This window comes from Meleagris gallopavo, chromosome 5 (assembly GCF_905368555.1).
Source record: "Meleagris gallopavo chromosome 5, MGAL_WU_HG_1.1, whole genome shotgun sequence".
NCBI lineage: Eukaryota > Metazoa > Chordata > Aves > Galliformes > Phasianidae > Meleagris > Meleagris gallopavo.
Window position 1 is genome coordinate 8,603,015 of NC_139408.1, and position 26,708 is coordinate 8,629,722.

At 35.0% G+C, this 26,708-nt stretch overlaps 1 protein-coding gene across 5 annotated transcripts in view; it reads left to right on the plus strand.

The window, feature by feature from the left end:
- Nucleotides 1–26,708, plus strand: part of SBF2 (SET binding factor 2) — a 240,596-nt gene that overhangs the window by 131,375 nt on the left and 82,513 nt on the right. For all 5 annotated transcript variants that reach the window (XM_085224144.1, XM_085224147.1, XM_085224148.1 and 2 more), the window contains 10 exons: nt 3,576–3,708; nt 5,215–5,323; nt 6,007–6,120; nt 6,526–6,603; nt 8,127–8,240; nt 8,783–8,911; nt 9,675–9,773; nt 15,529–15,733; nt 17,965–18,074; nt 19,531–19,680. In XM_085224144.1, coding sequence (XP_085080270.1) covers nt 3,576–3,708; nt 5,215–5,323; nt 6,007–6,120; nt 6,526–6,603; nt 8,127–8,240; nt 8,783–8,911; nt 9,675–9,773; nt 15,529–15,733; nt 17,965–18,074; nt 19,531–19,680 — 1,241 coding nt within the window. The remainder of the gene's footprint in view (nt 1–3,575; nt 3,709–5,214; nt 5,324–6,006; nt 6,121–6,525; nt 6,604–8,126; nt 8,241–8,782; nt 8,912–9,674; nt 9,774–15,528; nt 15,734–17,964; nt 18,075–19,530; nt 19,681–26,708) is intronic.

Below are 26,708 nucleotides of genomic sequence, written 5' to 3' on the forward strand. Positions count from 1 at the left end.
TGTTCAGCATTGAGGCCTGTTAGCCAACTACAGATTGCACAGCAGCAATGACACAGTTTGCAGCTGCTTTTAACCACTTTTTCCAAGGAATTTGGACATGTGTCAGGGAATGCCAAACTGGAGAGAGAATTCCTTCTATACTTTCCTATGTGGTGGCCAATGGCTGGGCGGTTTCCTTGCTTTGGCTAGAGCTTTCATTTTTCCCTTTTTAAACTCTGTGTTGTATCTTTCCCAGTGACCTTACTGTTCGTTTTTTTTCTTGCTACTCCTTACAGGACCTGCCGATAGGTGAAAGAATGTATTTAGATGCTCTCGGATTTGGTCCCTGTCACAAGCTCTGTAAATAAAGCAGTGCTTTTGTCTAACTTGGCAAAGCTGGGGCTACACCTGGTGCATTCATATCACAGCAAACATTTTAAATTCATCCTCTGTGACAAGTGAGGAAGTACTGAAGGACAAATGGAATGTAATAAGAACATTTACAAGAAGGGCCATAAGGAGGATCTGGGGAGCTACAGGCCTATCAGTCTTACCTCGATACTGGGGAAGGTCATGGAATAGATCATCTTGAGTGTAGTCACTTGGCATGTGTGGGGCAGCCAGGGGATCAGGCAAAAGGCAGGTTCTGCTTGACCAACCTTATCTCTTTCTGTGACCAGGTGATCCACCTGGTAGATGACGGAAAGGCTGTAGTAGCAGTTGATGTAGTCTACCTAGCCTTCAGTAAAGCTTTCACACTGATTCCTGCAGTGCTCTCCTGGAGAAGCTGGCAGCCCGTGGCTTGGACAGGTGCACTCTTTACTGGATAAAGAACTGACTGAAGGGCCAGGCCCAGGGAGTTGTGGTGAATGGAGTTAAATTCAGCTGGAGCCTGGTCACAAGTGGTGTTCCCCAGGGGTCGATACTGGGGCCAGTCCTGTTCAATATCTTTGTTGATAACCTGGCTGTGAGGATTGAGTGCATGCTGAGAAAGTTTGTAGATGATACGAAGTTGGAAGTGTGCAAAGAAGTGCTCATCTGCCTGAGAGTAGAAAAGTCCTGCAGAGCTATCTGGACAGGCTAGATCAATGGACTGAGTCTGATTATTATGAGCTTTAACAAGCACAATTGCTGAGTCCTGCATTTTGGTTACAACAACCCCATGCATCGCTACAGTACTTGGGGAGAGTGGCTGGAAAGCTACATGGTGGAAAAGGATCAGGGTGTTGGTTGATGCTAGGTTGAACATGAGCCAGCATTTTGCCCAGGTGGCCAAGAATGCCAATGTATCAGAAAATTGTGTTGCCAGCAGGAGCAGGGAGGTGATCATCCTTCTGTACTCAGCTCTGGTGAGGCTGCATCTTGAGTACCATATTCAGTTTTGGGCCCCTCACTACAAGAAAGACATTGAGGCGCTGGAGCGGGTTCAAAGTAGGGCAACAAAGCTGGTGAGGGGTCTGTAGCACAAGTCTTGTGGGGAGTGACAGAGGGAACCTCCTGAAAGAAGATTGTAGTGAGGTGGGGGTTGATCCCTTCTTCCGTATAACTAGCAATAGGACAACTTGAGGGAATGGCCTCAAGTTGTGCCAGGGGAATTTTGGGGTGAATATAAAGAAAAACTTCTCCGAAAGAGTGGTCAGGCATTGGAATGGTCTGTTCCAGGGATGTGGTTGAGTCACCCTTGCTGGAGCTGTTCAAAAAGTGTTTAATAGGCAATATTGATGGTGGGTGGATAGTTGGGCTAGATGATCAGGGAGGTCGTTTCCAATCTTATTGATTCTATTATTCTACATATTCTTATGCATGATGTAAGTTTGTACATGGGAGGTAACAGCTAAAAATAGTCATTTTAGTTTCATATTATATTGGGGCTGATTAAGCTACAATGAAAAACACCTTTGTGAAGTGTGAACTACATCTTTACCTGCAGCTATTTATATGCAATAAAACCAGACTGGTTTCCCTAGTGTGAATATTTATGTGTTAAACAAATTTGTTTTCCTCGATAATTCCTGTCAAAGCCATGTAGCCTTATATAGGATTGTTTGAGAACTGTTGCATTTGATTATAAGAAAACAATTTCAGATGTTTTAAAAATATATTCCCAAGCATCTTAAGGTATTTGATATGGAATTAAATGTTGTAAGAAGCCTGCTTGCTATAATTTTAACTGGTTGAAAACAAAAAGTATATTTGAAAGCAATCTTTAAAACCTTTTGGGAAGGGACCAAGGGCAGTTCTGTATGCAAATAGCAGTTCAAGTTTTTAATTTCTCACAGAGATTTCTGAACTAGCAGCAGTTTCTGTCTTGCTGTACAAATGTATGCATTCTTACATACAAGAAAGGGCACTGTTTCAGTTTAGCTTTTAACCATTTCCTGATGATTTTTTTTTTCATTCTTCACGTAAGGAGACTTGGCTTTTCTTTAAAGTTATACTTACATAATGTATTCTAAAGTAGTTTTATTTACAGTAGTGCAATATTAATATTAGCGATAGCTTCCTCTCAAGTCTCTACCATTGATTTCATGAAGCTGTTAGGATTCTTGGACAACAGAGTTCAAAAGCACAAGCTGTTATGTTATTGACTTATTCATCATAATAAATCTTTTTCTCAAAAGCTCTCTCTGAATCCTTGTCCTTTACAAGAAGCAACATTTTGAAATTATAGAAAAAATTGTCAAAACAAAATAAAAATTACTGAAGCCAAATGAATTGTTAAATATAATATGGCTGTGTTTCTTTTGGAAGACTGTTTTTAGATAAGCAGTAGTTTTGTAAAGGTAGTGCAGACTGTCTTACTGATAACCCAAGCTATATCCTCAAGGAACCATCATGCATTCCAGCATATTTCAGGAAATTTCATAAATTTGATCGTATCTCAGACATGTCTATTTTTTCAGGATGGAACTTTGTTTTAAAGGAAATATATTTTTGGTATTCCCTGTGAGCACACAGCTTTGTCTCTTAGGAAAATTATATGGTACTTAAAAAAAGTCCCATCATCTGATTCATGTGTCTTACCCAAAATCTAGTGGGGTTCATTTAAGCAGTCAGTTCTTCTTTAACATAACCTTCTAATGACACTGCATGCTCTTACTGCACTTTTTTAACCTCGTGACTCCTAGAATGCTTTCTATGGATGAAGTATGAATGTGTTTACTAGGAAGTGTTTGTCATTTTCTTTTTTAGCTCAGCAGTATTAAGCTTGGATAAGTGACCAGAATTGAATTCTAGATACATAGAAGGTTGTGCTGAAGGTGCATATGGTACTGTTTGAAGTCATTATTAAGTGTTACTGGGATTTGTGCTGAGAAGAGAAATTTTTTTGAAAGTGATGTTGAGAAAGGAGATGTTATAGAATATATTAGAAATGTAGAAATGTATTTTGATGGTGTTTTAGCAATCTGAGAAGTAGATTGAAAGTTGTGCTACAGAAGGGGTTGAAAAAATGCGGATTGGCAATTTATGGATCTACATATGTTCTTTGAAAATTCCCCTAGAAAATGGTGCATTTTAATGTGATTTTGCATCTTCTTTTGGAAAATTGTTACAGGTTTTTTTTTGTTTGTTTGTTTGTTTTAATGTTTTTAAAGGAATCCAAAATGTACTCAGCTTGTTCTGTGCCGTGCTTACAGAAAATAAAGTTCTCTTTCACTCAGCAAGTTTTCAGAGGCTCAGTGATGCCTGCAGGGCTCTGGAGTCTTTGATGTTTCCTCTCAAATATAGGTGAGTTGAGCTGTAGATCTCTGAAATCTTTGACTCATTGAATAACTTGTAACTCACATTGCATTGTCATTAGCAAAAACTGTGCTGTGTTTGATTGAATAAATTTCAAATAAAGTTTTCATGATCAGATAAACAAGTTTTCTACGAGTCTTGTATGCAGCATTTGAAAATCTCTTGCATTATGACAGTGAAATGATGCAGGGAGAAACATCCTGCCTGCAAATACAATAGGACCCAACTCACAGCATCAGTTAGATGGTAAAACTTGATGCTAGTGATCCATAAGTAAACGCATGAAGAAGAAAACATTTGGGCAAGATGTAATAGCTGTGTGCCAGTAAGTAAGAAACAGTGCATGCCAAAAGAATTAGAGACAGTGGTAAAAAAAATGAAACAGTGGTGCACTGGGTTTCTGACTGGATGCAAGGAAAACATGTTTTATTATAAGAATAATTAAGTACTGGAACAGAGTGAAGACTGGAAACTCCATCCCTGTGGGTTTTGAGGACCCAACTGGACAAAGCCCAGTACAACTTGATCTGAATTTGGTCTTGGTCCTGCTTTGAGCAGGTTGCCTTAAGTGATCTCCTGGGGCTCTTTACAACCTGAAAGATTCCTTGATTCTAAGAAAACATCTGTATTAGCTAGTAACAGTTTTAAGTCATTGACAAATATTCTCCAGAAAATGAATTTAAATCAAATTTAAATATAAATAATCCCATTTGGGTCCAACATGAAGTGGAAAACTTAATGTCAAGTTATTTGGCTTTTAAGCAAGAAGACATGTAATTCTGACTCATCTTTTTCAAAGAATGCTTGTATTTTATTAGCATATTCTTATGTGTTTAAAATATTTCGGAGGTAGACATAATATTAATCTAGAATAAAAAGGAGAAAAAATGAACATGTTGGAATGTTTATGTGATAAAATAGTAATTAATGCAAATTTTTAATCATAATTATCTGCTAAGAGTTGAAATGCATTGATTAATCTAGATCCAGTTTTTTTTCTTGCTCTAATGAAAAGACTTAAATTGTTGATCTCAAGTAAGAAAGCAGTAGCTGGAGTAGATCTGTATGTTTAGCAGTAACTTCAGTATCAAACTAAATGATTTCATTTTGACGTTCTTCATTAATAATATTTTACAGAAGTCTGAACTGTAGCTTTCTGTCCAATATCTAATCATGTTTTTACAATGAAAGTATTATCCATAACTTTGTTGTTTCTGATCACCTAAAAGTTTTGAATGAATGTAGTATCTGTATAACATAAATATTACAAATATAATTTGCTTTTATTTTGCAAGATTGGCTTGTTTACAATAAATTGTGGACACTGTTATATAATCATTTCTGGAGTTTACATGACAGATACTTCTTCATGAAGTTTTTCACAAAAAAAGTGCTTATAGTAGATTTAACTTATACATGAAGCTTGAAAAAAAAAAAAAAGTGTTATGTAAAGAAATAGGAGATTTTATTTTAATGTATTCATTCTTTTCACAGTTATCCGTATATTCCAATTCTTCCTGCGCAGCTATTGGAAGTTCTCAGTTCACCAACGCCTTTCATAATTGGTGTACATTCTGTCTTTCGTAATGACATTCATGAGCTTGTAAGTATGACTACTGAGAATGGTCATAGTGTCATCTACAATGCAGAGATTTTCCGTGCTTCAGAGAGGTTCTTAGGAACCATCTATATCTTTTGAAAGTATCACTGTAAAAGACAAGACAATCAGGAAGAGAAAAAGCATTAAGCATCAAATCTTCTGTAAATATGTTAAGATTGTAAAGTAAAAAAGGGAAATGATTGCATGGAGTGCAGAATGGAAAGGAAAGGATCCATTTCCAAGTTTGTCATGTCATGAATTTGAACACCTCTTTTAGTGTTATCAGATATATTCCCAGTTATTTTATGCTTAATTTTTAAATATGCATTTGAGAATCTGATCCATAGTTACAGAAGTGCCTAGAAACATATACTTGTACATTAAAGTTGTCATCATTTTCATTTCCTTTTGAAAATAGATTATCAAATATCTCAAATCACTCAACGCGGACCTTGATCATCCACAAACACTAGGATTTATATTCATTTTCCACAACTAGGTTCAGTAATATCAAGTATTTGGAGTATTTCCTTTATCAAAAACATTCTGTACATTAAAGTTAGTACTATTTTAATTTGCTTTTATTAATTTGTGTGTAGATTATGAAATCTGAACTGTTGGCTATTTAAACTTTATAATATCATGCTCACAGTACTATCAATAATGTTTTTGTTTGTCCCTTACAGTTAGATGTAATCATTGCAGATCTGGATGGAGGCACTATTAAAATTCCTGAATGTATTCATCTTTCTCAGCTCCCAGAACCACTGCTACATCAGACTCAAATGGCACTTTCTCTAGTATGTTTTGATACAAAACTCAATTTCCACTTTCTTATCACTTTTAAAAGCATGAAAAAAGTATTTTAGTATTAAATTGCTTTCATACACAGTGAAATACGTGATTTCAAACTATAAATCATGCCAACACTCCTCGTTTTAGATTAATGTATTATCTGAAGTTAGAGTAAACATTGTCAGTAATTTAATTTAATACCAAAATAAGATTTTTCTCTTTTCAAGAGGAAGGTAGGATTTTTCAATCATAATGAATTTGAAATGAGTTCAAACTATAAGTTCTATAAGTTACCTCAGTCTATTATTTGAAGTAAACCACTGTAAATATTACTTTGAGAAAGAAGAAAAAGTAATTTGTCCTTGCCTCAGCAAATTGAGGGGGAAAAAATTGTTTTAAAAATTCTCTAGGTTTTGCATCCTGATTTGGAAACAGCAGATTATGCCTTCCCTCCCCCACGAACAGCTTTATCGCACACGAAAATGCTGGTAAGATTTCTTTGTTATGTCTAAATTTCTTAAGCAAAAAACTTGAAATTTTATACTAAATTTCTTTTAAGAATTTTGACTTTGTTTTCTTTTCCTTATCCTTTATTACTACTGGTGGAGCAAGGAATTGGCACCAGGACATTCCATTCTGCTCTGTAACAGCATTCTCATGGGTTCAAAGCTTTTATAAAGATGTTTGTATTAACATACATACACCTTATTTTCCTTTAAAAAAAAAGTGGTCTTAAAAAGACCTATTGAGTTAAACATGTGTTTTCTCTGTTTCACAGACCAGTGAAGTTGCAAAATTTTGCTGGAGTGAACAAACTAGTTTTCTGTATTTCTGTCTATCTATCTGTCTATTATTTGGTAAATGTCTGATTTTAGAGACATTAAAAACATTAAGTATATAATTTTAGAGTAAATTTGGGTACAGGTAAGTGTGGTAGTCACGTCAGTAAAACATAAGACCCTGATTTTACAATAGTAATGGTAGGTACTTTACATTATATGTTTGGGCATGTTGGGAAAGGAATCGTATGGATTTTTTAAACGTTCTTTTTGTTTTGATGAACTTCACTCAACCTGAATGAAACAATACACGATTGTCTGTAGTCAAAAAAGCAGCCCAGAGAGTTATCTACTAAGGTCTAATTAACTTAGGTTACAAATAGCTGTGAAGCCACGACACCTTAATAACCTAGTAAAGCTACTGACTTTATCTTGAAGGAACAGCAACTGGAGTTGATGATCTGAATTAAAATACAAGAGCCAATTCAATTTTAAAATACATAGTGGTTTTGTTTTGCAGGTGTATTCTGCAATTGTCTAATATTCTTTGCTGCTTGCAATTTTCAAGTTAAAATTTCTTCAAAAAATTATTCGAACACTTTCTAGGACCTCAGGTTTTAGACATAGCTGCAGTCCAACTAGATACTGGCAGTGAAATGAAAATAATTTGGATGACACAGTATTTGACTGCAGTGGTTTTAATTGCATCTGGCCTGAAGATGACCCTGACCCAAGGCTGCCATCATCTGTTCATATCAGTTCCACTAGCACATCCATGTCTTCGTAAGCACTCCCCTACTCAATTTGATGAAAATAAACCTGCTCTAGTGTCACCACCTCCAATGGTACAATAGAGCCATGCTATCTTAAGGAACAAATCCAGGCTAAGATACCCACTTTTCTTTCATTACTATTGATTTTCTCTGCATGACCATCCAAACAGTTATATTTGTACTGCCCTGACACTGACAATGATGTGCAGGTATGAAAAAAGAAAAACAGGAGAAAAGGGGTGGGCATGTCCTAAATCTGGCATTGTAGTCCAGACACAGGTCAGTGAAACTGTAGCCTGGCATCAGATGGATTTGTATGTATGCACTTCATGTGACATACGGCTGCACTGTTTGACAAATCAGTAGGCATCCTATCAATTAGCTTTATATTAGCTTTATATGAAGTGTGAAAAAAATTATAAAATGAAAATGTTTTGACAGTGTATTCAATGCTTGTAGGATAAAGAAGTGCGAGCAATTTTCCTTAGGCTATTTGCACAACTTTTCCAAGGATACCGATCATGCCTTCAGCTGATCAGAATTCACGCTGAGCCAGTCATTCATTTCCACAAGGTAAAAGAGAAGCAGTTATTTTTATTTGCTTAGCATTTGTAGTTGTTATGTTATTATCATGTGCTTGCCTTTTGTGTTTACAAAACTGAAAGGTAAATCTCAGATGTTTTTTTAATTGCTGTTGACATGCAAAAATTAATCAACGTCATTTTGACATAGCATAAAGTCAGTGCTTTTTAGTAAGACAAATTGTAGAGGCAGTGATAAACATGAAGAGAACCACATTAAAATTCATTACAAATAAATATTTGGGGAATCATCAAGGAAATTTGAAAAGATGTATTTCTTTACAAGGCAATAATTGAAGGTGCCAGTTTTGTTTTATTACCTGTAAGATATCTAAATGTGTACATAAAATCCTGTTGCATCACACCTGGTATAAATACAGGTATAAAAAGTAATTAGGTAATATAAAAAGTTTCAATTCAGTAACTTCATGTTACTGAAGTCTGCTGAAAATGCATAGTTTGCTTGTACAAACATAGTTGTTTCTATTTTTGATACTGATAAAATACTTGCATTCCTTTTTGTCTTCAATGCAGGCAGCCTTTTTGGGCCAGCGAGGCTTGATTGAGAATGACTTTCTAACCAAAGTTCTCAATGGAATGGCTTTTGCTGGTTTTGTGTCAGAGAGGGGTCCTCCCTTTAGAGCCTGTGATCTTTTCGATGAGGTGAAAACTGGTGTTTTTTTTTGTTTATTTCTTCTTTTAATCCCAAGTAAATTAAAATGTACCTGTGACTTTTCAACCTCTTAAAAACTTAAGTGCTTTCAAATACTCACTGTTTATGATATATAACTTAAGCTAGTTTCTGTTTTCTCATTTTCTATTAATCATGCATTTCTAGCTTACTTTTCATAACATCATGCCCTGTCCATATATATGGAATTAAAGATTTGTGTATTACCATGTGTAAGTCATGGTAATACTGTTCCTGTTGTCATGTTTGGAAATGTGTAATGCATCACGTGTTGTAATACAGAATTGAGTAATTTAATTACATTCTTAGAAACACTGAAAAAGTAATAAGAAATATAAAATTAAATACTCAAGAAAATGAACTGGGACAAACGTTTTTTTCTTTTAAAAATCAGTACCATACTTTTTCTATACTGCTTTTTATTTGAATGTGCAGTACAAATAGAGTTTGGTATTAACTGCTTAGCAACAGTGCATTTGAGAAATGTAGATTATAGTATTAGAAATGCCAAAGGAATGATTTAGGTATGTAGGATTTTTGTGTTAGGTTAGTTTATAAGATCTGGCAGCAGAAGCTCTGTATGTAAGTGAAAATATGTCATGTTGTAGAGCAAGGCGACTACAAATTTTTCCCTTTTTTCTTTCTCAATTTCAATTTAATATTAGCATTTCATAATATAAACAATAAATAAATTACCTCTAGTTAAATTGTAAACTTTTTTTTTTTTTTTTTAAGTTGGTAGCCTTTGAAGTTGAAAGAATTAAGGCTGATGAAGGTAATCCACCAAAAATGATAAAGCATGTTAGAGAACTTGCAGAACAGCTCTTCAAAAATGTAAGTTTACCTATTGCACTTCATAATTGATAACACTGAAAATTCAGTTTTCTGAGATTGATTCAGTGTCTGAGAACAGAAATGAGTGCTTGTAGTTGTCATCTGCATTATAACTAAAGACTTGGGAACTTGAAATCTCAATTTTGTATATTAAGGAAGTTCAATATATTAATACCGATTTATTAATGTTAATAATAAATTACCAATATCCTACTGCTATTTAGCACAGTTTTTTTCATGTGTATTCACTAAATATATATTAACTGTTATTTTCTCTGCTGCAACCAAACAAATCTCCTATCATACTTCAACAGTATACAGAAAACTGTATATCCAGTTTGGCATAGTATATTCTTCCAGCAGATGTGCCCTGCTGTGTAACCCAGGCCCCTGGTTTCTATGTCCAAAAAGTGTTAACTATTTAACATCTTACGGGTTGCTTCTTGGACTCCTTGGGTTTCCTAGAATACTGTTTTCAGTTTCATTCTTTCCTTCCTATCATGCCTTTATGTTGTACAGTGCTTTTCTAAAATCCCTTAACATTCCATTAAATAGGGTTTTTTTAATTGTTTACTTGTTTTATTTGGCATCAGCTAATCTATGTCCTCGTCATATTTCCTGTCGTTGTTCAGACTCAACAAAGCAATATCTATTTTGCAATCAGTCAACACCTTTATCACCCTATCTTCTGTATCCCACTTCCGCAGAACTATAATTTACAACTGCTCTGCTATAAAAAAACACAGAAATTTCTAACTAGTGCTAAATTCTGGGCTTTTTTTTTGCCTTTTTTTTTTTTTTCCCCATAATGTATTGTCTTTGAGCATTTCATCAGTGTTAAGGCAGTCTCTGTTTTTGGTAGGATTAATATATTTAACATAGTAAATCCAAAGTTTTACAGCTCTTGCACATGGCGGTCTTGTGTCTGTAGATTTTGGGTGGAAAATGCATCTATATCTTTTAAATGGTGTGTATGAAATGAGGCTAGTCCAGCTTTCAGTATTGTCCTTGTTTGCAGAATTTGTGTACCTGTGTTCAGATATGGTCTCTCTTTTTCCCACCCTCCACTCTTTCTCTTTTCACTCTTTCTCAGTTTCCTCCGAAATTGCCAAATGACCTTTCTACATTTTTGAATGAAAGGATTTATTTAGGCTTATACACCATACTCCATGGCCGCTCCTGCTGTGCTTCTCTTCACCTTGTCTGCAATTATGAAGAGGAGTTTTGTGTTACGTGGTCAGACCCAAGTCAGAAGAGTTGTTAGAGGAACTGTTCTGTTCACATTGATTGTATTGTTTTACTAATTCTACATAATATCCAAGAACATAGTCTGGGAGGTTTCTTGCCTGCTGTTTTAAAATATTGCATTTTAGGTGTTTATTCATTGAAGAGAGCTATGGGAAGAATAAAGCTGTAGTATATTTTTCAATATAGTAGCGATATTATATACATTTCAAGTGAAGTTGTGTTAAGATGGAACTTTAAAGTCTGTGAGCATGTTTAGTAAAGTGTCTTCTCAAACACAAAGTATTTTGTAAGTGGAGGTATTTTTGACAGCATTACTTAGTGGTTACTTAGCCAGGGTACAACCATCAGTCCTAATCCATGCTTTCAGGGAAGTGCATGGAGTGACTTAAGTCAGAGGTTGGAGCTGTGGTTCGAAGGAAGCTGTTGAGGAAGAAAAGCTAACCAGGGTACACTGGTCAGCAGGCAATGGGTGTGCAGGCACTCAGGAGTTGGGAAATGGGTCCTCTGTGTTGTCTGGGTCATGGTGTATGCATGCACTGGAAACAACCGATAACTGTCACTGTTAGACCTCTTCTGCTAATAGAAGTGGTTCTGAATTTTTCATCTGCATTCTCATACACTAACCAGGTAGAGCTGATGAATGTGAATGATGCACAGCAGATTGAACCATGTACCCTTTCTTGTAATCTCAGTACAAGAGCATAAAATTAATGGTAGTGAAAGAAGAAAAGTTTAAAACTTCTTTCATGTCATTTTCTGCCAAGCTTTATGTAGGGAATTCTGTTTATTTAGGTGCATGTTTGTTGCAACTGGATGTCCAGTTTTTACAACTGAAAGGGAGTTTTAAATGTGCTTTTTGGGTGTCCCTTCTCTGGAGGCGTTCAAGGGCAGGCTGGATGGGGCTTTGAGCAACATGGGCTAGTGAGAGGTGTCCCTTCCCATGGCAGGCAGTTGAAACTGGGTAATCCTGGAAGTCCTTTCCAACCTAAACCATTTGATGATTCTAACTGATACATATGTTAACCTACCTTGTTTATATTAGACATTAGAAGAGACAGTAAATGCATCTTTCTGAACTGAAAACATTTCACATTTAAAAATGTGTAGGAAATGTTACTTTTTTTCCGTGTTACAGAACATAAATGTTAAAGTATCTTAACACTGATAATCTCACACATATGTCTTAGACTTATTTAAGTGAATATTCCTTTGGAAAATGTATCGGAACATCAGACAGGAGAATATTTGCTACATACCTTAATTTCATCCATGAAATTTAATCTGTAATAAAGTGTTACATATTTCATGGTACACCTCCTTGTACTATACCATTCTCTTTCTGATAAGTACTGATGGAATCATTTTCTATTACAAGTTAAAATTATGAATCTTGAAATTAAAGTTCCTGAATAGGAGTTATATTCTGTGCCACTTACTTAACAGTAATGCTCTATATATAACAAAATGCTGTCTCCAGATTTGGGTCTTTATTTCAGGCTAACACTGACAGAAGCTTTATTGATTGACAGTTCTACAGTATTCATGACCATTAGGTTTATTAAAAAGTCCATGGGCAATATTCAGGTAAAACTAGTCTGGATCTTTTTGGTTTGATGGTGGAGATGTGTAGATTCAAATATGCAGAAGGCATGGCAGAAGAAAACGAGGAATAGCACGCCTAATTTTCAATAAAATCAAGCTATATTTCAGAAGATTGGGTTTGTTCCTGTTTGTTCGTTTGTTTGTTTTTTTACAGTGCTTAGGGCTACAGTGTTACAAGCATATGATTAGTGTGGTAATGTCCCATAAATACAGAAAAAATCTTCCAAAATATAATTGCTATTATGATTCTGAACTATTACTGACAAAATGGGGAACATTTGTATTTGTTTTCTAGTCTGTGTGTGTCTGTGTGCATCTCTCTCTCTCTGCCTTTCATAATGAAAGAACCTACTGTATATTTACAACTTCTCAGTTAAATGATTTCTTAAAATAAGTATCAAAAATCATTCATTTTCATTTGTTCCCATGATAAGATTTACTTATACTGTTGCAACTGATGTGATACTGCTTCACCACTAAGTCAATGACTTCAGAAGTCACATTTTTAATAATTATACATCTTTAAATAATGTACTTTGGTAAGCAACATTGTTTCCAAAAGTTATGCTTTGAGTGATCTCATTTTAATCTCACTGCATGACGTATTCTAATCTTATTCCACAGTTTTAATGATCACATAATCAAGAATCACAGAATGGCCATGGTTGGAAAGGACCTCAAGGATCATGAATCTCCAACCCCCCTGCCACACGCAGGGCCACCAACCTCCCCATTTAATACCAGATCAGGCTGCCCAGGGCCCCATCCAGTCTAGCCTTGAACACCTCCAGGGATGGACCATCCACAGCCTCTCTGGGCAGCCTGTTCCAGCACCTCACCACTCTCTCTGTAAAGAATTTCCCCCTGACATCCAACCAAGATCATTATCTTGTAGCTGTAATAGTCTAAATACATATGAGAAACAAAGTTTGTTAGGGAGAAATAACATTTTTATTATTCTAGCTGGTACAGGTGGAAAATCTAGACAAGTTTTTGGCATCTATTGCTTCAGTAGTTGAAGACATTAGACCTACGTTCCTGATCTGTGTATCATTGCATATGCAGAGCTGCCATTAGCTTTGTGATGTCCAAGATGAAAGTTACTCTTTCTGTATCTTCCGTCTGGATTTCTCTTGTCCATGAAATGGAATTTGAAATAATTATTTTTCCTTTCTTTCTTTTTCCCATTTAATATCATTTTTTTACCCCCTGTTGATCTTGTGTTTCCTTTCTCAGCCTTGCGTCTCCTGGCATCTGCTACTGTCATCCTAATAGCTAGATTTTTGGCTTGTTACATTAAACTCTCCACAAAGAATTTGCACAGCTAAGTAGCTGGTTTGTTTTTCTGCATCTGAGACCAAATCTATCAATTTTGTCTCAAATTGACGTATTCAGTCTCCTTGTTGCCTTTGGCTTCTCTAAATGAAAGCATCAGGCTAACTGCTAGTTTTGAATTTTATTGCAAGCTGGTTGTGCTTGTATAACAAAAAACTGATTGATTGAATGGCACTCTTTGGCAGCTGTATGTAGCCAATTATAAGGAGCAGCGTAAAGTAAAACTGATTAAGTTCAAATATGACCAATGACAACCCCTGGTATTTGAATGAAGAGAAGAAAATATATTGTTTGATTTGATTGGTATTACATTGCTCAAGACACAAGATGTGATACTCTTAATGGTGGTAGAAATTTTGTGTTGCATTTAGATCTCTGCCATATTTTGGAAAAGGTAGTACCTGAAGCCAGAAAAGAGACAAAAAACCAGAAAAGATTATCAGCTATTTGAGGAAAAAAATAAAAGAAATTCTGGATTTTCATACTTCACTGTCCTTAGGATTTCTTTCTGGGAATTATATCTTACATATGCTGAAATCAATGTGGAGGCAGTAAAATGAAATGTGGTTTGTAGTATACTCAGTTGCTGACCACCTGTGACAAAAGATGCCACAAATGCTGAAGAACGTACTGACACAGTACAAGAAGTATAGTATCACACATATAATCAGCATCTCTGTTGTATGATAGAGAGCACTTATGCTCATCTTTGGTATTGCACATTAATGTCAAGATGAAGAAAATTATTAGAACAATTATGCAGTAGCAGGTGGAGCAATTATTTTGGTGAAACAAGGCAGTGAAAACCTTAAAGCAAGGGTGAAAATTTTGTGCATATTATACTTGCAAAGATCATAAAAGAATGAGTGAAAAATCACTGTAGGCAAACTTTACTTTTCACATTGGAAATTTTGTCTTTTGTCAATGATTGAAGTCTTTTCTGTCTGTTGAGAACACTTCAAATCTGTTGGGACAGCTTCCTTTTTTTTTTATATATATTACAGTTTCAGTCCATCATTTCCTCTCTTTGATCACCTGTAAATCTTTTGTTTCTACTGTGTAAACAGTGAACTGTATAACATTTTTATGATACATACAGAAGATAGAAAATTGTTACCTAGGGAAATAGGACAGTAGTTTCAAACATGATACAAAAATGAATTTTCATTTCTAGATTTGACAAAGATGAGAATGTTTCTGATTACTTGGTGATAAGACTGTATATTATAATATTTTTAAATTTGTCTCTATTCAGTAGGATGATTTTTCTATCTTCTACTTAAACTGCAAATATTAAGTTGCATAAAAGCAACCTAAGTTAAACTGTGATTTTCTTTTGCTCTCTTCCTTTTTTGAATTACATTGAATATTGACAAAAATAATTTTATAAAAGCATTTAAGGAGATTGGAAATATTATGTTTAATGAATCAAGGATTATACAAATTTCAAACATGTCATTAGTCATCTGTGTTAGTTGCTTAGTCCCTCAGATATGACAGGTAATAACAGTGATAAAAATGGTTGAGACAGCTGGTAATACAAGTTAAAATTTTTGTCTTTGGCCTGCAGGAGAATCCCAATCCCCACATAGCATTCCAGAAAGTGCCACGGCCCACGGAGGGCTCCCACTTGCGAGTTCACATCCTCCCATTCCCCCGGATCAATGAGTGCCGGGTACAGGAGCTGCTCCAGGAAGGCCTTGCAAGGAGTCAGGGTGCCCCCACTGCCACTAGAGGGGACAAGAAGTGTGTTGTTCCAGCAGGTCCACCTGTTGGTATGTTTACTTGTTCCATGACTTCTACTGTTTCTCATGTTTTGAATGTATGATCAGCATGGTTGCAATGTATTGCTCCCAAGAAAAATACCAAGTTGTTGGAATTTATTCAGAGAAGGGGAACCAAGCTGGTGGAGGGGCTAGAAAACAAGACATATGAGGAAGAGCTGGGGAAACTGGAGTCCTTTAGCCTGGAGAATAGGAGGCTAAGGTGAGACCTTCTCTGTCACTCTTTACTACTACCAGCCAGTCAAGGGAAAGGACGATTCCATTCTGCTCTGCACTAATCTCACCTCAGCCAGCCTTTGCAATTCTGGATGCTGCAATGTAAGGATGTAAAGCTATCAGAGAGCCTCCAAAGGTGGAGTACAAAGGAGGTGAAGGGTCTAGAGAGTAAGATATATGAGGTCCTTGGTTTGCTCAACCCAGAGAAGGGGGATGCTGACGAAAGGGCTTTATCTAAAATGTGTCTACATATCCTTACCTAAATATAAAGAGCAGATGAAGAAATGTTTTACATTTGGTTTTAATGCCAGAAAAATTATATTCATCATAATCATATTCATCAGTCTGGATGATGGCATAAAAAAGTGTATTCAGTAACATGCAGGATACAGGAAGGTAGTAGAGCTTGTAAAAATTATTCAAGGAGGGATTTAGAATTGCAATTTATCATGGAAAATTAGATGACTGATCTCTGTTGAGTGTCCTTCTCTATCCTTTTTCTTCAAATAATGTATTGCAGTTGCATGGGCATGCTTGACTGACTAGGCAACATTTCTTCAGAAATTCATTTTGGAATTATAATAGGGCAAACATGACCCAGCAATGTCAAACTATTGCAAAAAAGACAAACATCTTAGTAGGATGTATAAACAGGAGTACAATCAGTGAACCCCATGAAGAAATCCTTTCATTGTAGTCTGTATCCATTTTTGGACACTGGAAGATCGCCTGCGTTTTTGGTTGTGTTGGAGGGAGTCCAGAAAAAGGCAAAAAGAATGACCAGTGGCCTGGAGAATGTGACGTGTGTGGAAAGATGGAGAGTTGTTTAGACTAAAAATCAGAAGACTGAGGGGACACATAGTAACAGTCTTCAATTATGTAAGATGCTGTTAAAAAGAAGGGGATAATCTGTAGTGATAAGAATTAATCCATGTAATTACAAACTGAAGTTATTTGTCAGGGAAAACTTGGTAAATTGAAGATTGTGAGTCATTTGAATGGATTTCTTGGGAAGCCACAGAGTCTGTTATCACAGAACTTTGGGAACTTATTAGACAAACAAGAGTAATAATATAGAGTTGATCCTGACTTGGGACAGTGGGGATGAACTAGATGGCCCCTTGTGACCTATTTCTCTTTGGATTTGTGTAAGAAGAGGATAAACTCCATTTACCTGCCATTGCTTTTGACTGTATCTTTTGATCTTATTGTCTTATCTGCTACTTATCTGTTATGTTCTTTAAAAGTGTTTCCGGGCTAAGTACAAAAAAAGGTTTCCTTTCTTAATGAGCATATATTTATGTCAAAACTTTACATTTTTTCAAATAACTTTCACAGCCATATTCCCAACTATCATTAGTGTCAATGTCCTTGTATACTAGGAGCTCATTATCTACAAAAGAAGGAACTATTCTGCAATTATAGTCTATTTACTAGATTCTTAATTTTTTTTCTTGAAATTCACAGCAGATCACCATGTTAAGAAAATAATCTTTAGATCCCAGCAAATTTGTATCTAGAAAAGAGAATACATTTTTTGGATTTTATTTCATGTCATTGGATTCTTGACATGGCTGAAGAATTCTTTTAGAACAAAGTAGCTATCTCCTGCCTGATTTCTCCTGTGAAATGTACAAAGCTATATGGTTTGCTTTGGAACAAGTGTGTGTGTGTATATATACATACATACAGATGTATTTTATATCAATTTCTATGTATTTATGGATTTCGTTAACATGTTAACTTCTTCTGGATTGGAATCTTGTTGTGCCTATAGAAAACCAATGGGGAACATCTACTACTTTAGTTAAAAATCAGAGTGCTCTCATGCAGGTGGCATTGAAAAAAAACAGATTCTATGTTTACATACATATATGCTTACTGATAGTATTTGCTTAACAGAATAGAATAGAGGGCACATTGTTTATTTTTAAGAACTTTCTGGTATTCTTTGTGGCTATTGCAGAATACATTCATACATGCATATTCTTCTCTTTTTATGTTAGTTTCCATAATGGAAAAAGGAAGCACGGTTTTCAATAGTGCACAAAGGTTGGAAGTTGTTAGAAACTGCATCTCATTCATTTTTGAAAATAAATTTTTGGAGACTGAAAAGGTAATAAAATTAAATTTTAACTTTCTTAAATATGCATAAATTCTGCTAATGAACAAAATGGAGACTGACCTTTGCATAAATTATTTTTTGTAGTCTTATATTTCAAACTATTATTTTTGTAATTTAAGTGATGAAGTAAATGATAAAATGAATAATCTCAGTGCAATCTTATATGTAATATGAGGCAAATAAATTTGGAAACTTGAATGCGTAAATTTATACGGCCATTATGAATAGTATTGTCCACATGATTAATTTTTTTAAGAATAATTGTGTATTGATCTAACCATGTTGACACTGAGGCATGTAAACAGAAGATATATACAAACATTCCACTATGTGTCAGCCAATGTTCTTTCAAAATTTTCATCCTGATTAATTCTGCTGTTTTTTAAAATCAGTAGTTTGATAGAACTCAGAGGTAGATGTCAATATTTCACCTCAGTTTTTTCTCAGATGTTTAAGTTGTTAACATCCTTATTTTTTTACATTAAAATGCTGTCCCTTTTTGTAGATTCTGCCCATAGAATTTTAATATTTCTATTCCAGAGTGATCACTCATATACGTATTCAAACTTGATTATGCATCTGAAAATGGCAGTATAATTATTTTCAGAAATTTTTGGATTTCTCAGAATAGTTTCATCTGTATATCTGTGAGGTTGCATAACTCAAGACGTGAACCAAGAAACTCTAGTTTCCTAAGATAGCCTATCCAAATGCAGAAGAGAAAAATCCTAATAAAATGTGTAGCTCTCTTTAAAGAGTTTTGAATGCATGTGTTGCACAGTAGTTTTTAACCTCGTTCAACTTGCAGTCAGCTAGAAAATTTCAGCAATATTTTCTGCCTAGAAAAGTTGTCCTTTGATAATCAGCTGCCTTTTGTTGTTTATCTTTTGCTGTCTATTAAAACTACTCTAAAGGGACACAGTTGATAATCACTGAGGTAGCACTTGCTACATCGTTAAATCGTTGGTATAAATATTTTATTGGCCCTAATTTAGGGTAAACTTCATAACAGTCTTGTGGCTCAGTGCTATGAGTGGTATGCATCGTTTAAAACCATTTGTCATTCACTGTTTATCAAAAACCATGCTAGCTGGCCTTGATATGCGAACTTAAGACCTAGCCTGGCTGGTACAGATACAGCATGTGCTTTCATGCATAGTAATCCACTTCCAATTTCCTGTTCATTTTGTGCCTTTCTATAGTCACTTGTTTCCGTTTAGAGATGTAGATGAGAGATGTTGTTTTATGCACCAGAAAAAAAAAAAACATGGTGGAAAGTAAAAATTTTACTTGTAGTCTGATTTTGCTTGAGTCTATTACATGAAAATCTGATATTCAAGTCTGAAAGGCATTCAGATACTATGACTTGATGTTTCCTGATAAAGAATATATGATTCTCATTGTTTTGCAATTTCATGTTAGTGAAGTTAGATTTTCTTTTCTCCAGACCTTGCCTGCAGCTCTGAGAGCCCTAAAAGGGAAGGCAGCCCGTCACTGCCTGACACAGGAATTAGGCCTGCATGTTAAACAAAATCGAGCGATACTGGACCATCAGCAGTTTGACTACATAGTACGAATGATGAACTGTGCTTTGCAGGTACAGTGTGGGAAGGTTTGGTTCTTTGTCTTTTTGTTACTGTGTTAAGTAAAAAATCGTTTACAGTGATGTGGAGAAGCAAAATTGAATTATAGGACCACGTACTACAGTGAGGTGGCTGATATTAGGTGAGAGTGACTTAACACATTTTGTAGTTGGAAGGATAAAGGAGAAAATGCAAAGATCTATACTGAAATACTGCATAGTATGAAAAATAGAAAGGAAATTGTTTCCATTCTTATTAATTTAGATAGCATTTAGATTCAGTATTAAGTATTGAAGAAATTCATAATAGCTTTACATACTTTTTTATGAATGGTGTTAACTTTTCTGGGTAGTTTTCAACTACCCTAACATGTATAACACCTGCTGCACAGTTTAGCAAAAGGTAAGTTTTTCGTCTTTGTTGTCACAAGTGCAAACATATTTCAAGAAAAAAATAAACCTTCCATTATTCATAGTTGTAGCTGTGCTTTTCTATGTTGTGTCAGAAACTCACTTTCTTTGGTGTTTCAGTTAATCTATTAATTTATTCTACAGATAATTTACTGGTAAGTAAGTTATAAACTTTTTAGCAGGTAGCTATGAGAATAAAATATGTGTATGACTTCTTTTGATCTTCATTTGATTCATTGTTCTGATTTAACCATATGATAAATGTAATGTTGCACCTGCTATATATTCTGGAATCATAGATTTTCCTTCAAATCAGAAAACAGAATTTTCTAGACGTACCGTACCACAAATTTTGGTCCTACTCTAGAAGTACTTCTGAGGGGGAAAAAAAAAATCAGAATTTTAGACAATAGGAAGGAAATACAAATGTCTTTATTTGCCACATCTTAACAGATAGAAGAAGAAAATACTGAGTTGAGGAAATTTTCTTTTCTGAGGAAAGAAGCACTGACATTAACTTTTAATAAGGTCAGCAATTGCAGTTTTTCTGTTTGTGAAAAATAAATGTTCACTCTAGAATGATTTTAGTTCTTCTGGGGTCTTCAAATCTTCATAGAAATGAATGTCTGTAAAGTCATACTGAAGTAAAATAGAATGGTTGTTATTTTTCTTAATAAATGTAGCAAAATCAACTCAAATCATGCAGAGGAAACAAATATATGGATTAAGGAGGCACAGGGAGGGGTTATTTTTTCCCCCTTTTTTTCCTCTCCTTTTTTCCTGATAATATTTTTGTATCTTTGAAATATAAGATGGAAATTTCCATTTCTCAGTAGTAAGCTTAGCCAATGTGAAAACATCTGAACTCTTGACACTGGGCAGCTAGTTAGTATTCACTACATCCACTTTTATGACATATGAAATTATTTATTAAGATAAAAGCTTGATTTATAATTTGTCTGTGCACTTTGTTCAGCTGTATTATTGGGAACAATATATAAATTGTGACATTTTTGGAGCTTCTCTATATCAGTTCAAGACAAAAATATATTATTAAGAACATAGTTAAATTTGTCCTTGCTGCAAAGAGTCTCAGCAAGTCAGCATTTTGCTGTAGAGGAATGAATCTTGTTAGCTGCAGGTCATGAGACCAAGGAGCTTAAACAGTGTCTATTAGAAAAATACAGAAACTTGATTTTAGAAATGTGATCATAACTGAAAATGTAGTCATGCTTTTATTTAGAATGCCAAATTAATGATGATGGAATTTTGGGGGAGTAGTCTGCAATATTGCTTACAGAACTATTTGAATTGTAAAAACTGTGTCCTTGAATGTCCTGTCTCAGATTTTTTTGTTAACATTATTGCTTTTTCCGATTGGTTTCTCCAAAATAGAAAAAAATATTGTTATTACCATGGGGCATATGGCAGCAAATATGAAAGCTGTGAGGAAGAGAGGACCCAAGGGGCATAGGTCATAGTTTGGGCACAGTCCTGGCACTCAACTGGTCTTGCGGTATGCGATGGGTTGAGTGGGATGTGTATGCAGTATGTCTCAGCTTGATGGTTTTCCCTGGGTCTTACCTGGGTCATTTCCTCATGAGATAGGAACTCTGATGTTCCCCAGCCAGCAAACCTCTGCTACCAATAATGTGAATTGTTAGTAATAATGTGTACAGATTGGTTGCTTCTCTAAGTATTTTTTGAATGTAAAACTGTATGATTGGCATGTACAAAAATCTTTGTCTTACTGGGAACAGTACCACATATTACAAAATCAGGAAGATTGCATTCTTATAGTTTATTGCCCATCTCTCCATTGCTGTTCAAGATTTTCCTGGTTTCTAGTATCAAGTTTTTTTATGTGTATTGCTTTTTTTTCCTTTTAATTGAATGCACTTGCTTGCTTTACTTGAGTCTATTAAAATAAAAGTCAGATACCTTTACAGAACTTCTATCATTTCAGAACTTTTCATGACTTGATTGATGAAAAGTAGTATATTAACACAATGCTGATAATAATCCCACCATGTATATAGTTGCTTGTTTCTAGTCTCTTTATACCTGGTGTGACATGTTTGCTGCTATAATGCTTGAAAATAGACTAAGACAGAGGAATAAAATACTCATAACATTGCTTCAAGTTAGTAGCTGTTTTATTTCTGTGAAATATAAGTTATGTTGTAGTTCCACAAGTAGCTGATCTCTAAACATTTTGCAATTGGGAGGAAGGGAAGAAAAGGGTATTTCACTGCTTTCTGTAGAGATGACAACACTTGTGCTTGCCAGATCTCTGGCGTTTGTCAACATGAGTCTCTCAGTCCAAGTGTGGCATTCTTTTCAATTATTCTTCTTTAGCCTATTTACTGTTTGAAAGTAACAAGCAAGACCTTGCTGCAAATTTTCAATAGGCCCATGGTATATGGAATTGTACAAGAAAACTTAAGATTAATTTACCTTCTTTATCAAGTGCAGAGTTGCATATCAAGCTGTATGGTAGATGTTAGACAGCTGTACAAACACAGTGAAGATAAGTTATGATGCAGCGAGTCAATACTGCAGTGTGAAAAATGTGGTTTACTGTTTTCTGTTTGTGTTTGTGAAGTGCTGACCATCTACTGCTGCTGAAATGCAAATGTAAGAATTATTTCTGATAATTCATAGTAATATAAAAATCACAATGTCATGAAGATTCATTTAAGCTCACTCTTTCGGGGTTGATAGTCATTGGCCAAGCGCTAAAAATGTTACTTTCATTCTCTGAGTAAGAATTCTTCCCCTGTCAAATCATGCATTCTGACAAGCATTTAAAGCAACCTGTACTACAGCAGTGGTTAGTATCTGTGATAGCAGAAGATAAATGTTATGTTCTTTTCCATATGTTATCTAACTAAATTACTGTTAAAAGCCATTTATGTTAACATATGGGTTGACAACTTATTCATACAGGTAGCGATATAATGTGAAAAATGTGAAAATATTTCTTTAGACATGGTTTCTGTGGCGTTTGCTTTCTGCTGTTGTGGTTACCTCAGAATAATTTGCAATTACACACAAATTTCTATTTTAAGGTTTTCATTTTCTCCAATGAAATATTTTTCATTATTTTCACATTTTTAGAAAAGGCTGCCAGTACTAATTGTTAAGGATCTAAAAAGGCTATATTTTAGCAGAGGAGTGCTTTTGCTATGTAATTATGTTTTGTGCAATAGGTTTTATTGTTAATGCAGATTAAGAAATAATGGCCAAAACCATGTTGAGGTCAATTTTTCATACTTAGCCATTAATTTTTCTCAGAATTCAGTTTTGCAAATACTGTCCAATAACAAGAAAGATTTTATTACTCCTAAGAGAAAATCAACCATGTGTGTGTCATATGATTCAAATTCTTGGCAATATAAAGGTTAAATGAACTAGCATTTCTCATATTTTATGTTGAAAACTACATTGCCAAACATCTTTCTTTGGAGGGTGATAGGAGGTCTTTCTTTCAGCCTTTTATTCCATGGCCTGCCGTTTGTTATTTGGTTTGTGTTCCTGGAAGCAAGCGCTTTCAGAAATGATGGTTGAACAGCAGCAGTATTGTAAAGTATTTTAAGGTATTTCAAAACAGAGAAAACATTTCACAAATTAAAATCCTGGGAGTTTGAGAAGGCTGTGCTTAATTCTATTAATTAATCAGTTCTTAGCAACTAGATCTTGGTGTTATATAAATTACTGCATCCTGCTGCCCCCAGGTTTGGTGGGAATGCCTTTGTCTGGGAGTGGGCAGCAAGTGGGGGCTTCTCCTCAGGGAGAGGCCCTGTGCAGTGGGCACCCATGGAACTGCTCTCTACCTGGCAGCTTCCAGTCCTTGCTTCTGGTAAGCTGAAGTAACTCTGTCTTCTGCTCAATCTTATTACTTCAGTACAATTATTACACGGTAGGAGGTGTTTTTGCTAATAAAAGTATCAGCGGAGATACTTGAGTGCAGGCGCTGCTGGCTGCTGTGGCTGGTTGCCGCCTTGCTGTGGGGCTCTGAAATGGCTGGGATCAGCTGCGATTTTACATGGCATTTCCAAAGCAATGTAAACGTCTTGAGGGAAAAATACAGAATATAGAGCATCCCAATGGCAGATGGCTGATCTGTGGCTATGTTGCATTGTTTTCGGTCAGATCCTACATGGCTTGCAGATAGGTTAATAAAAATGAGACACCCTTTCACACTTGGATGTTGTGTTGAAAGCACATAGCTTTGTGGAGCTTGGAGTGGTATGCTCTGACTGCTCTTAAGTGTTCATTACTGTTAATTGCATCCTTGTGGTTGCTGCACATTTCTAATAACTCTGTGTTCTAAATGTTTTTGGTCGTCTTGATGAAAAGCAGACATGTGCATGTATTCTACTCACTGTTGTAAATAAAATAAGTCTGGTTTAGGAATTGTGTTACACTGCTGTGTAGTGACTCTGGAGCTTGTTCATCAAAGAGATGAAAGGTAAGTGGTTGGTTTTTTTTAAAGATGCTTCTTGATGTTTAAAAGGGTAGGCATTTTGCTAATAAAGCAACTTATGTGAAATTAGTGACTTCTGTTTTCACAAGTTTTCCATTTATTTCTTCCATCTTTTTATTAAATATAAAATATTTGTATTTAGAATGTTATATATGTATATAATGTGTTTTTCATAACAAAGACATAATTCAGTGTAGATTTGTTTATAATACTGTTAAGCACACGTACATGCACTTCATCCATATTGTGTCACTTTTTATATACATTAAGAAAGAAAATATGATGTAGTATTGATGTTCAGTACCCAATCATTGAACGTACTTCTGTGGCATCCCGTATGGACACGTGCAGTGGCTTTAGTTCAGTCTTTTATTACTGAAGTGAAGGGCAAGAGTTTTTCTGTCTAACAAGGTCTCTCTGGTCTTCCACACATCACATTCTTTCTTGGAAATTTGCATCAAAAAGTTGCCAGTCTGCTATAAAATAATCATCTTTTATTTATTTTTCACATGCTGTCATTTCTAAAACAGAACATTATAATATATTAGAAGTCTTCTAATCATTTGGTTGCTACGATGTTTGTATAACCTTTGGTTTAAACAATTGAAATGTTGGCTGCTTGTGTTCAAAAACTGAAGTGTGATGTTGAGATAAATACCATAAAGTACAGCCGAGTTCTGGGTTTTGTCAATATTTTGTGTAAACTTTCACAAATGCATTCATATGACACAAAGTAATGAACATATGTGGCATTTTAGAATGATTTTTTTTTTTTAAAGGAAAAAGGCTTAAGGAGTAAATTTCATTACAGTAATAGATGTATCTTTACTGTTACATATAAAGAGAAATCTATCTAGTTTTAGAACAACACAGAAAAAGTTTTAGGCCAGATTTATTACCTATGTGAATTGGTTTTTAAGATGCATGCAGAAATACCACATATGTAAGCTACGGTGAAGATCAATAACTCCTTGCCATAAGCAGATGAGGGATAGGGAGAAGCTATAGTATGATAGTATGTACCGAAGCAGTGAAGTATTTAGAAGTAACTTCAGGTTATGATCTAAAAGAAACAAACAACCTTGCTCCACTCCCTCTAGTCAGTTTCTTCAGTTCTTAACTACAAAATTCCACTTGGGAGCTGGGGATTGGAATTTCAGTAACACATTTAACAATCTAAAATTTTACAGTGTTTGTGAGAGTAGAAATAGAATTAATTTCATATGTAGATTACTTGTCTTTAGAGGACAAAGTTAACTTACTTTGAAATTAATGCAAATTTCTCTGGTCGTATAAACACTGTGAAAAACCCTTGCTTTTGCTGTTAATTGAGCAAATATCAATTCAGAGAATGCATATGCCTAAATAAGTTGCATAGAATTGATACATAATATTCTCTATTCCTTCCAGGTGTATGGAAGAGAGGGAAAAGGTTTTTTTTGTATGGGAGCATTTTTTTTTATTTGTAAGAGAACATATGTTAACGTAGGCAAAACTCATGGACTAAAATAGCCTCTAATTTACTGTTTTTGGGCCAAGCTAAGGATTCTAATTGATTTCATTGGAATTTATTCCATTTTATTTATGAACTTAAAAAAAAAAAAAAACAACCACAATTTAAAGGAGAATACTTATTTTAATTGACTATTTTGGAGCCTTGCCTTTGTCGTTAGGGAATAGCTGAAATAGTAACCATATGTGGTTCTGTTTAAAAGCCACAGACCACAACTACAGTCCTGTTAACACAATTTGTTACTTAGCCTCTGAATTATATGTTTAAGAAAGTCATAGATCTGGGTTCTAGCTTGATTATGATAGATGGCTGTTACCTTCACAGTCTCCTATCCATTTCACCTCAGCCTCTACAGAGCTGATTGGCATGTAAAACATAGTTCTGTTAATAAAATTGACAGTAGGCTTGCAATGTTTTATTTTTCACAGCCTCTTGGGCATAGTGGACCAGCAGCATGGATCAGAGACATGAAAGCCATAATTACAGAGCATCAGAAACAGGGTGCTGAGATGTATTCAACTTTTTTTATTATCTATATTTCAATGAACTTAAAAAAAAAAAGAGATGCATTCTGTAATTTGCATTTTATACACGCTCATCACAAAGAATTGCTCAAGGATAATTTGGTAT